General features: G+C 35.2%; 1 protein-coding gene across 50 annotated transcripts in view; it reads left to right on the top strand.

The window, feature by feature from the left end:
- Positions 1 to 12426, top strand: part of PCM1 (pericentriolar material 1) — a 108048-nt gene that overhangs the window by 20418 nt on the left and 75204 nt on the right. For 40 of the 50 annotated variants that reach the window (XM_021077919.2, XM_085002997.1, XM_085002998.1 and 37 more), the window contains 4 exons: positions 6109 to 6286; positions 6450 to 6536; positions 7305 to 7414; positions 9715 to 9931. In XM_021077919.2, coding sequence (XP_020933578.2) covers positions 6109 to 6286; positions 6450 to 6536; positions 7305 to 7414; positions 9715 to 9931 — 592 coding nt within the window. Of the gene's footprint in view, positions 1 to 196; positions 383 to 6108; positions 6287 to 6449; positions 6537 to 7304; positions 7415 to 9714; positions 9932 to 12426 lie in introns of all 50 variants that reach the window. The other 10 variants (XM_085002992.1, XM_021077910.2, XM_021077911.2 and 7 more) reach the window with 1 other exon arrangement.

Genomic DNA, 12426 nt, shown 5'->3' on the forward strand with positions numbered 1-12426 from the left:
TGATAATCAATTACAATAAGCCAATAGTCTAGTCCACAGAAATTTAAAAGTCTAAAGTTTTATTTCCACTTGGGGGAGGGTGGATTGATTTTCTAAAGGATGGACTGGTAAATTTTTATGTTTATTTATAAGGCTGGCTTGTATGTTAAATAAGAGTTTATGTTAAGAAATTAATATGCTACACTATTTAATAAAGGAGGCATCTTTTAGTGTGAGAATTCGGCCCTGCATTGAGGACAAACTAGGGAATTCAGCTTCCCAAGAACAGGTTTCAGACATTGATGTTACTACAAGTCCAAGAGGGAAAGGTGACAAACCTCAGAATGACAGGGAACTGAGGCCTAATAGGAAATATAGCCGAAAACGTGGATTTCCCTCAAAGGTATACTTCACAATATTAACTTGGAAAGTCTCTAAATGAGCACCTCTTTTGTTCATAAGTCCTCTTCCTTACTTGCTTTTCTGTTGTTGCTAATTCCTTTTAAATATATGTTATTAACATAATTAATTGTTCTCTAATTTGCATTAACAATGCTGTCTCCTAGTGTTTTTCTTCTTTTATGCTCTTAGTTGCCTCTCCTTGGCAGCTGTTTTTAATTTAGATTAATAAAGGACTTGAAACTTAATCCATTTTCCTTTTTTGCTATTGAGAGCTCAAAATATAACACATTCTTTAACTTCGACCATTGTTGCCTTTTGTTTCTGGTATTTGTGTTCTTGGGCTAAGATGTACTTTTAAGTTTGTCTTACTTCCTGTAGTCTAGTCATTAGTTAAAAGAGAGCAAGCTTTTAGCTTTCTTGTTTTTTAAGAATGAAATATTTGTATAGCATTTTTTGGTTTATATTTTTGTTCCTTTTTTTTTAAGAAAAATACTTAAACTTATTTGCTGATATTTTTGCTGTTTTTTCCTCCATTGTTTGCTCTAAATGTTCTTTTAATTTTCCATGATTTGCATAAAGACACTCAGGAAATATTTAAAGACAGCTATTTGTATAGTTCCACTTTAAACAGTTTGAATAAAAAAATTGCATTCGTAAAAGTGCTTATATCCATTTGATAAGAGTAAAGTATTGTTTTAATAACTGATAAGACCAATTTCATATGTTTTATTACTAGCTTATTCCTAATATTAGGCTTTTCTGTTATGTACATATTTTATATTTTTTGTGACTGTTTAAAAACTTACAAACTTAATCTCTAGGTATTTTGGTGTTTTCCCCCAGATTGCTCCCACAAGGGTTTGAGGATACAGTTTGAAATTAGCTACAGTGATTTTACTATAAAATGTCAAGCAAAAAATATCCCCATTCAACAAGAGAGTAAATAAAGCAGCTGATTATTTTTGAAACTAGTAGCATGGGAGACGAGAAAGTGAATGGGGAAAATAGATGGCTTTTTTTTTTTTTTTTTGGTCTTTTTGTCTTTTTTTGCTATTTATTGGGCCGCTCCCAGCAACGTGGGATCCGAGCCGCGTCTGCAACCTACACCACAGCTCACGGCAACGCTGGATCGGATCGTTAACCCACTGAGCAAGGGCAGGGACCAAACCCGCAACCTCATGGTTCCTAGTCGGATTCGTTAACCACTGCGCCACAACGGAAACTCCAATAGATGGCTTTTGAAACTTAACATTCCTCTCTTTAAGTTTTCTGAAGTGACAAACAACTTGAGAGTTGACAGTTACTACAACATAGCATCTGCCATTTTTACTTTTTTCCCTAGGGTGATATATTTACTTTTTGAAACCGCTTTTCTGTTTTTAAGTTTATTTGAGTAATATCCTTAGGAATATTATTTTCTCTTGAACTTATTTTTGAAGTTTAATTTGATTCCTTTTAATCTTTGGATTCTTAGGGCCATCCTTGTACATTCTTAGGGCCTAGTACGCTGTTCATAACTTGATTTCAGTATCTTAGGAAAAAACCCTAATTCCTACTTTATTCTTTCTCTATTTTTTAATTTATTTTTTCCTGCTATGCAGTATCTGTCATTCTCCCCACCTACCTTCATTCCTTTTTGAACATCCTTTCAAAATGTAGTCTGTTAGAAGTCTGGGGAGAAAACTAGAGGTCTTAACTGAGGTTCACAGCTTAAACTAACCTTGTGAATTGCAGCTTGATAGGAAATAATACCCTTTTTTTGCTTTTTTGGGGCCTCACCTGGGGCACATGTAGGTTCCCAGGCTAGGGGTCTAATAGGAGCTACAGGTACCGGCCAATGCCACAGCCAGAGTAATGCAGGATCCAAGCCATGTCTGCAACGTACATCACAGCTAATGGCAGCACTGGATCCTTAAACCACTGAGCAAGGCCAGGGATCAAACCTGCAACCTCATGGGTCTTGTCGGGTTCGTTTCTGCTGTGCCACGACCAGGAACTCCAGAAATAATTGATATTCTTGAGCTGCCTACAAGGGAGTCCATTTTATGGAATATTTTATATACATGGTGACATTTTACATAATTTTCAAGAAGAAGCCTTCCATGAATATCCATGCCTTCATTGTTTTCCCACACTCACCCCCCCATTTAATCTCAGCTTTTAGAATAATTCATAAGATTTTTAAAATACCATTTACTTGTTTTTTTGCTACTATTTTGATCATTTCTAATTATTTCATGTGGGCTCCCAAACCAAACTATGCTTCTTCAGAGGTAGTTCTAATTACAGACGTCTAAGACACAGTCTAAGGACATAATTCTGGGACAAACAGTATGATATAAAAAAATACTAATCTAGAATTTAGAAATCTGACTTCCTCTCACTGTGATATTGGATAAATTGAAGCTTTATCTTGCCTGGGCTTATTGTTCCTTACCTTTCAGATGACAAAAATTGGGGTACATATTATCTGAAGTACTTTTCAGCTATAAAAATATATTTGGATCCAGGAAGAATTATTGGAAGAACCTCAGTTAAATAGAGGAAAGGATGTCTTAGGGTTTTCTGAAATATGTTACTTGTATGCAACTTGAAATTTCATGCCTAAATATATGTATTTTCTAGTTTATAAAGTAAAAATGTAGTCATTCGTTTAAATGAAAATATGTGTTTAAAGGATGGATATAGTCTTCTCTTCCTTTTTTGGATTTCTGTTCCACGGACTATCTTCTTGCCATGTTTTTATCCCCAGATATTTTTGTTTCCTTTTTCTCATCTTGCCTTTCTTTGTATTTGACTTTGGTTGCCACTCACCTCCTGCAGTTCATCTTTTCTGAGTATTAGTCTGAAATGTTATTTATGTAGATGTAAGTTATTAAACAGTAATAAGACTCCACAAATTCCAGAAATTGTTGGGAATTTATCTTTGGATTAGGGAAAAATCTGAAGTTTAGAATTCTTTATAATTAGAGTACTAAAGTTTTGCAAATAAATGTGATTAATAAGGTCAGTCGTAAATAGTTACCACAATTCTTTATAACTAGAGTGTCAGTTTTATAAATAAAAGTGACTAAATTAAAGTTCTTTTTCAAAAGAATTTAATATTAAATAGTTCAGAATTCTTTATAGATTATCGAAGTTCAGAGTTCTTTATAATCAGAGTTCTGAATGAATGAAATAAAATGAAGGTAAATAATAATTCTTCAGAGAGAATAAATGGTTCAGAATCATTTAGAATATCAAAGTTTTTGCAAATAAATGTGACTTCAAGGATTAAAGTTCTTTTTAATAGTTTGCATTTTAAAGGATAAGCCGTAATATTAACTTATTCAGTTAATTCTTTAGATAGTTTTAAGGTTAGCTTGAGGTCTAAACTATTTTTGAGAAATGGGAGGATTATGAATTGGGTGGAGATAATACATTCTTGGCTTTTTTTTTTTTTTTTGTAATCCTAGATGACTTTTTCCCTTATTTGTTTAATGTTTCTTTTCCTAATCACTTACCTTTGATACTTTGTTGGAGTATTTGATTGATATCAACCTGGAGAGATTTCTTGGAGTCATACCACTGAAATCTCTACAGCTATTTGGTTCTGGTTTTATTTTTATTATTTTAATTTTTTTTTTAAATTTTTCTGTCTTTTTGTCTTTTGTAGGACCGCACCCACAGCATATGGAGGCTCCCAGGCTAGGGGTCTAAATGGAGCTGTAGCCGCCAGCCTATGCCAGGGCCACAGCAACGCCATATCCGAGTCATATCTATGACCTACACCACAGCTCAGGGCAGCTGGATCCTTAACCGCTGAGCGAGGCCAGGGATTGAACCTACAACCTCATGGTTCCTAGTTGGATTCATTAACCACTGAGCCACGATGGGAACTCCTTCTGGTTCTGGTTTTATATTTTACCAGTGACTTTGATGAAATTAATTTGGATTGAATCTGAGATAGCTAGCTATTGGTAGTTCTCTCTCGCCCTTCAAATTATTTTTTTTCAAAATGTAAACAGTCTTGAAATGAGCCAGAACTAAGAAGATGAATTTTCATAGGAATGAATGTAATGCTAAGTGGGTAACTGGGTAATTCTACTTGTATAGAATGGGAGAGAATTGAGTGATTTGTAGTTGATTTGAAAGTGGCTTTAGGTTATTGGAAATTCTCCAATAAATAGTAGTTTAACTAAGTATAATATTTCTCTCTCATGTTGATGAACTCTAGTTGGTCAGTCCAGGATAGATAGAGCACTGACCTGTCTTCTCTCATACCTACGTTAAACATTCTAACTATAGACTTTACTTCCTCTTTGATTGTCCTTTCTTTTGAGTGCTTAATTTTGAGCCACGTACTTATTTTTTATTGCTTGTCAAGTCAGAGTATAAAATGTTATCACAGATACCCAGTCTTGTTTACAGGTACTAATGAGTTCTGCTTGGGGAGGTAAAGAGAAGAGGTTTTTGTAAAGTAATGGTAAGGGATATCACCCAGAGAGGAATTTCTCTGAAGCCATTGGTGTTCTCCATAATCTCTCCTGGATTCAAATGTACATAGGGAAAACATCAGCGCATTTTTATTTCCTAGAGAAATCATTGAACTTCGTTGTTCTCTTTTGTTGACTTTGGTCAGAGCCAGGTGAGCTCATTCATTTGAAGTCTACATAACCCCAACAAAAATTTGGTAATAGTGGAAATTTAAAATTGACTAAATATTTCTCAGTTAAAAAAAATGTTTTATGTAAATAGGTAAAATCATTGAACTTCTTTTTTCTTAAATGGCTGCACGTGTGGAAGTTCCTGGGCCAGGAATCAAATCAGAGCTGCAGCTACAGCAACACCGGATCCTTAACCCACTGTGCTGGGCCCGGGGTTGAATCTTTGAAATCCCAGAGACAACACTGGACTCTAAAGCTACCACACTGCAGTAGGAACTCCTGTTAAACTTTTAAAATATAAAATTTTTAAAAAGACAAATCAATGATGAAAATTTCAATTATAGTATACATTTCATGCATATTTTGACATATAAGTTATATTTTTAAGTTTTGTCTCTGATTATTGACTTTTTTGTTTGGGTTATATTTGAATAGTTTTAAGATTAAAAGAAAAAATAGTAATGATATCTTTGATACAAAATATAAAATTCTTGCTTTATATATTTTTATATAAAGCGATACAAGTAAATTAAAGCCTTTTATATCAGATTATCAAATAAAAATGTATTTTTTAAATTTCCATCCCTGGATAGGAATTTTTTTTTTTTTTTAACATCACTTCTAAGATTGGGGGGCAGAACATTTTTTGGTCTGGTCTTTTTCAGGTATACTTTTAGGGCATTAGCCTTGTATGGTCTTCTCTTTTTTTGTATTTCCCATATCCTTCATTCCTCTGTGTGTTGGGGGAGTTGTGTGTGTGTATAGCTCCTTTTACCCTCTTGGACTTTCTCTCTTCCTTTTTGTGTGCCTTTTCCTTTACTTTCCTTTTGTCAATTCCTCTTCCTGCTAAGCCTATGCTTAGAGTCTTTTATCTTGAAATTGCCTAACTACCTAATTCTTAAAATGGCAGGCTCTCTCTGTGTCATCATTTTATTCTTATTCTTTTTCTTTCAAATCTGTATCTGGGGTTGTATATTTAATACTAATTTATTATCTTGCTTACGTACTTTGCCATTGGTAGTTGAAACAATAGTATGGATTTTAATAGTCAGATATAAGTGTTGCTGGTCTTATTTTTCAGGCCAGAGATCCTCAGCAGGAGCCTATGGAAGAGATAGAAAATTTGAAGAAACAACATGATTTATTACAAAGAATGTTACAGCAGCAGGAGCAACTGAGAGCTCTGCAGGGACGACAAACTGCTCTTCTTGCTCTGCAGCATAAAGCAGAGCAGGCTATTGCTGTGATGGATGATTCTGGTATGCTGCTGTCTTAGAATGTTTTTATAAGTGAGGCTCAATAAATAATGGTATTACTGCAAGGTGGATGCTGGTTATTATATAATCAGATCTTGATTGTTGTATAGTTTAGAAACCTACATGTGAGGCTCACCATGTCCTGTGCTTTTCTCTGGTTATGCAGAAAAGGTTGCAGGGACAACTGGCCATCATACTGTTCCGTGCAGACAGCCAGCTCGCTCTCCCATTCATCAGAGAGCACCCTTAAGAGGTAAAAGGGACAGATTGTAGTTCTGTTTTTGTACCTCAGATTGACAGGGCTCTTGTTGCTTATATTTCTGCCTCTTGTACTTTATTCAACCAGGATTGCTATTCTTTGCTTGCCTACCAAGGAAGGGTTAAAACCTTAAGTGAAGCAGTGAATAAAATTGTTTCTTTAACTTCTGAAATGAGTAGTAGTAGCTCTCTTATTTCAATGAGATATCCAGTTGTATGTACTAGTTCTTTTAGACTAAAGTTATTACCCTATTTAGTCATCCAGAGATGTTTTTTCTTCTCCTTCCCTCATAGCTATGCTATCACTCAGATGGAAACTGTATTGAATTCTTTAGTATTGAGTCTAACTTTACAGTTTGTTTCATTACCTTCAAACTTAAGTGTTTAATTTCTCATTAAATTGAAAACAAATTGTTACTTATTAAGACTCAATAAACCAAGGTATATTTTTTAGTAATCTGTCATCCCGGCCTGATAATAATTTATCTCCTGTGGGCTTTCCATTTTAGATCCTTACTATGATTACCTTGTTGCTACTCAATTTATCATGCTCTCAATAACTAGTCCACCAGCCCTCTGATCACTGTTATATGAATTTAGTTTTGCATTTTCATAAGGAACTTTATGACTTGCAAGTAACTTGCTCTTTTTTAATAATTATCTAGTTGTATATAATATATATAGTATAGTTTGTAGTAATAATTATGCAAAGTGTTATTTTTATTTATGTGCTTTAATGAATAGTTGTTAATTTTCTTTCCAGTTGTAACAGAAACTACAGGTAGCCTGTCTGGAGTCAGTATCACATCTGAATTGAATGAAGAATTGAATGATTTAATTCAGCGTTTTCACAATCAGCTTTGTGATTCTCAGGTAACTTAATTTTTTCTTAGTATACCAGGTTTAAAATTACATTAGTAACAATAGTGCTTCTCAAACTTTACTGAGCATAAGTATCACCTGCAATGATTGTTTAAAAATGCAGATTTCTGGTCCGTGGGATCCCAGAATTATGATTCATACATTTGGGATGGTCTTCCCTCCAGAGCCAGACTGTACTTTGGGAAACACTAAATTAGGGGAAATACATACTTTTGAATGAAGTGATTTGTGAAACTTTCCTCTTGTATGCTTCTAGATGACACTTTCTTATATTTCACCTTAAAGATTATTAATAATCACAACCGTTAAGCTTCAGTTAGTGTGAATCGGTTTTTGCAGTATTTTACTGACAATTTTAAGAAAGTTCTTAAGTTTCATTTCAGAGTTAATAAATGTTATAATTTGATGACCTTTGTAAATAATGATTTAAATGAAAAAATTCAGTCTGTGGGCCTTGAATAAGAAAAAGTAAATTAATACTTCTCCACTGGAAATGAGTATGAGTGACAACACATTATCTCCTGTCTACTGACCAAAATAAAAGAAAATAATCCGCTTGCTTTGAAGAGTTGTTTATCAGTATCTAGTACATCTTTTCTAGTGACTATGGAGTGACCCACCTTGGAGAAACTCTCACATGTTCAAAAAGAGATATGTACAAGAATGTTCATGGCAGTATTGTGTTAATAGCAAAGCAGTAACAACCTAAATGTCCATGAACAGGAAAATGGATTAATTAATTAACTATGGGACATATGCATAGTGTAAAGTTCTATAACCAGTTACAGTAAATGAACCAGATCTAATGAATGAAAATGCAAGTTTAAATAGGATACCACTTAGCTTTTGTTTTAAAGTATGTAAAGAATATATATATTTGTGTGTGTGTGTGTCTTTTTTTTTTTCTTTTTTTTTTTTTTAGGGGCTGCTCCTGCACCATATGGGAGTTCCCAGGCTAGGGGTAGAATTGGAGCTGCAGTTGCCAGCTTATGCCACAGCAACACCAGATTTGAGCCTCATCTGCAACCTACGCCACAGCTCATGGCAACGCCGCATCCTTAACCCATTGAACAAGGCTAGGGATTGAACCCACATCCTCATGAATACTGCTCGGGTTCGTTACCCCTGAGCCATGACGGGAACTCCAAAAGTGTATTTTTTTTTATGGATACATACATACGTACTACATACTAAAAACATGTATGAGAATGGTAGATGTCTAATTTAGATTGTGATTATCTCATGAGAGAGTAATAGGGTTGAGGATGGGTACATATAAGTTTGGTACATATAAAGCTTTAGCCATATCTGTAATGTTAAATCTCTCTTAAAGAAAGAATTGATGCAGATGTAGCAAAATATTAAAATTTGGTGGTGGTTCCCTAATCCTTAGTCGGTTTTTGAAATGTCTCACGTGTGTGTGTATATTATTTTTTTTTTTTTTGCTATGCCTGTGGCATGTGAAATTTCCCAGGCCAGGGAATTCCTGTCATGGCACAGCAGAAACTAATTTGACCCTGAGACTGGGAACTTCCATATGCCTCAGGTGTGGCCTTAAAAACCAAAAAAAGAAAAAAAAAAAGTTCCTAAGCCAGAGATCAAACCCTTGCCACACCAGTGACTGAAGCCACTGCAGTTACAGTACCAGATCCCTAACCTGTTGCTCCATAAGGGAACTCTTATAAATTTTTTTTTTTTTTAATAAGAAAGAAGTGGTAGGAAAAACTGATAGGTTACGAAGTTAAAGTTTATGGTGATGGTTCTAAAAAGATGCCAAGAGAGAGACTGAGGTTTTTTTAAAGGTATATTCTGTATTAAAATGTGGCATTTCTAGCACTTAATTTAGATCCGGGTAATAATGTCTAGTGTATCCCCAATGTATAGTTTTGTGAGTTAATAGAGCAGTATATGTATGTGTGTGTATGTGTGTTATAGTGGCATCTCAGGAAACAGTATACAACTTGGAGTAGGAAAGGCAAATACTTACCCACCAGCACAACTTAGACAAATGTTCATCGCTTTTTATAAAGAGTATTTATGCATTTTAAAAAATGAGAATGCAGGAGTTCCTTGGTGGCCTAGTGTTCAAGTATCCAGCATTGTCACTGCTGTGGTGCATGTTCAAGTATCCAGCATTGTCGCTGCTGTGGTACATGTTCAGTCCCTGGCTGAGGAACTTCTGCATGCTTCAGGCACAGCCAAAAAAATAAAATAAATAAAATAAAATAAAAGGAGAATGCAACCTTAATTGCCTTAATCTTTATTTTTCTTCTTTTCCTTTTTTAAATAAGCCTCCAGCCGTTCCAGACAACAGAAGACAGGCAGAAAGTCTTTCATTAACTAGAGAGGTTTCTCAGAGTAGAAATCCATCAGTTTCAGAACATTTACCTGATGAGAAAGTTCAACTTTTTAGCAAAATGAGAGTGTTGCAGGAAAAGAAACAAAAAATGGACAAACTGCTTGGAGAACTTCATACACTTCGAGATCAGCACTTGAACAATTCATCATGTAAGTAAATCTGGCTCAGCAGTATTAGGTAGAGGACACATAAGTATATATGCCAGGATGTAATAATTATTTAGTAAATATTTGGTAAGTGAATGAAAACATAGTTGCTCAAGAAAATTATTTTTGTGGAGGAGTAGGACTTTGCATTTGAAAAGTTTATACTTTTCAAAAGTGTCATACATTACAAGGCAATGTATGATAAAGCCAAATAGATGATAGATCTGTACAATTCAGAAAAGGAAAATAATAAATTTGGACTTGAAAAATTAGTACAATTTTATGTAAGGGAAAAGTATAAGAGAAGGTAACGATTAGATACTTGTACATAACAATACTTTACTTTTTAGCATAGCCAAAATTTTTCCTTTAAAACTAATCCAGATTAGTACTTTGATTTAAAAACTGTGGAACAGATTTAAAAGTATTTATACAAAAAAAGGGTGAGGTATGAAAAACTTACTTAGTACAAAAAGTCCCAAACACATCATATTTTAAAATATAATCATCTCAGGTGGGAATAGGAAGGGCGTATAGTCATCCTAGTTATACTAGTTAAATAGTTATCCAGTCCTCCCTCAGTATCCATGGGGAATCGGTTCTAGCTCCCCCCACCCACATACCTACAGTAGATACCAAAATCTGAGTGTTTACATCCCTTATCTAAAATGGCATGGTATTTGCATATAACCTGAGCGTATCCTCCTGTATATTTTAAATCATCTCTGGATTCCTTACAATACTTAATACAATGTAAATGCTGTAAATAGCAATCAGCATACAGAAAATTCAAGTTTTGCTTTTTGAAACTTACTGGAAATTTTTTTTTCCTGAACGTTTTCTATTTGCTGTTGGTTAAATCTGCAGATGCAGAACTTTTGGGTATGGAGGGCCGACTATACTAGTTATATAGGAGAGCCAGTAGTCACCTTAGTTATTCTGAGATCTCTCTTTTCTGCTCTACAGATGTTTACTTGTATTTGTCTGATTCAGATCTAGTTACTAGTCTTCACTTAGCCTCATACCTTCCCAGGCCTAGTCCCTGCCTCTTACTCAAACAGTTGGTAGTAGGAGCTGTAGCATTGGAAATTGGCATCAGTAGGGATACCAAGTGGTCATTATTCTTCAGCATTCTAGCTACTGTCTTATGAAAGAAAAGACAAGAGACAGAAACATCATCTTTGGATGATGGTTCTTTGTTCTTTGTTCTTCACCCCAAAGAACTATAGTATTTCTTCCCTGAAACATATTCCTTTTCCCTGACTTCTGTTACTCTTTTCCTCCTCTAGAATGTAATCTGATTGCAATGGTTCTCTCTCCCTAAACAGATGAACACAACCAAGAAAAACTTAGAAATTGAAAGCTGTACTCAAAACCTTGTTAGTAGTTTGATATACATAAAGTAGCATTCTTTCTACTGATGACTAAAAATCATTTTTCCCCTCTGGGAAACGGTGTCAAAGCAGCAGCAAAAGGTAGAATGGTCAAGGAATAGAGAGAAGAGACTATTGGAAAACATCCGTAACATTTGATAATGTGAGCAACAAATGATAGTTGTCACTGTGAGGAAGAGATAAATGATAATAGTCTTAAAGTGGTAGGAAAGAGAGAAGTATAAAGATTCTTAGTCTTTATTGCCCTTCATTCATTGCCCTTGAAGGCATAAGATATCTTCGTTCTCTGTGAACAGAAAATAATTAAAATGGGATTTCCCTTCGTGGCTCAGTGGTTAATGAATCTGACTAGGAACCATGAGGTTGTAGGTTCGATCCCTGGCCTTGCTCAGTAGGTTAAGGATCTGGCGTTGCCGTGAGCTGTGGTGTAGGTTGCAGATGCGGCTCGGATCCCAAGTTGCTGTGGCGTAGGCCGGAGGCTATAGCTCTGTTTCGACTCCTAGCCTGGGAACCTCCATATGACACGGGAGTGGCCCTAAAAATGGCAAAAAGACCAAAAAAGAAAGAAAATAATTACAATGTAGTTCATGAGTTGTAGATGGGAGTTCCCACTGTGGCTCAGTGGTAATGAACCCGACTAGTATCCATAAGGTTGCAGCTTTGATCCCTGGCCTCACTCATTGGATTAAGGATCTGGTGTTGCTGTGGCATAGGCTAGCAGCTGCAGCTCTGCTTTGACCCCTAGCCTGGGAATTTACATATGCCACAGGTGCGACCATAAAAAGCAACACAAAAAACTAACAAATGAAAAGAGTAGTACAGGATTAGTCGTCATTTAATTAGAAAATTTTATTGTTGAGTAGTATTTCATAGTATCATGTACCATAGTTACCTTAACAATTTTGCTTTATCTTTTGGAACAAGAAAAGTTCCATCTTGGAGACCAGATAGAATCCCTCTGAACTTTTGATATGGAACACTCTCAGGAACCTAATCAACTAGGGCTGCCCGATAAAGATTTGTGGATGGTGTACTGCACATTATACACAGTGGCTCTGTTTAACTTAATCTAGAACCAGGTTTATCAGAGAAGTATTCCTGTTA

Source organism: Sus scrofa, chromosome 17, assembly GCF_054392235.1.
Source record: "Sus scrofa isolate SSC_HxYL_T2T_F1_AM1 chromosome 17, Sscrofa_HxYL_maternal_Yorkshire_Landrace_v2.0, whole genome shotgun sequence".
NCBI classification, from domain to species: domain Eukaryota; kingdom Metazoa; phylum Chordata; class Mammalia; order Artiodactyla; family Suidae; genus Sus; species Sus scrofa.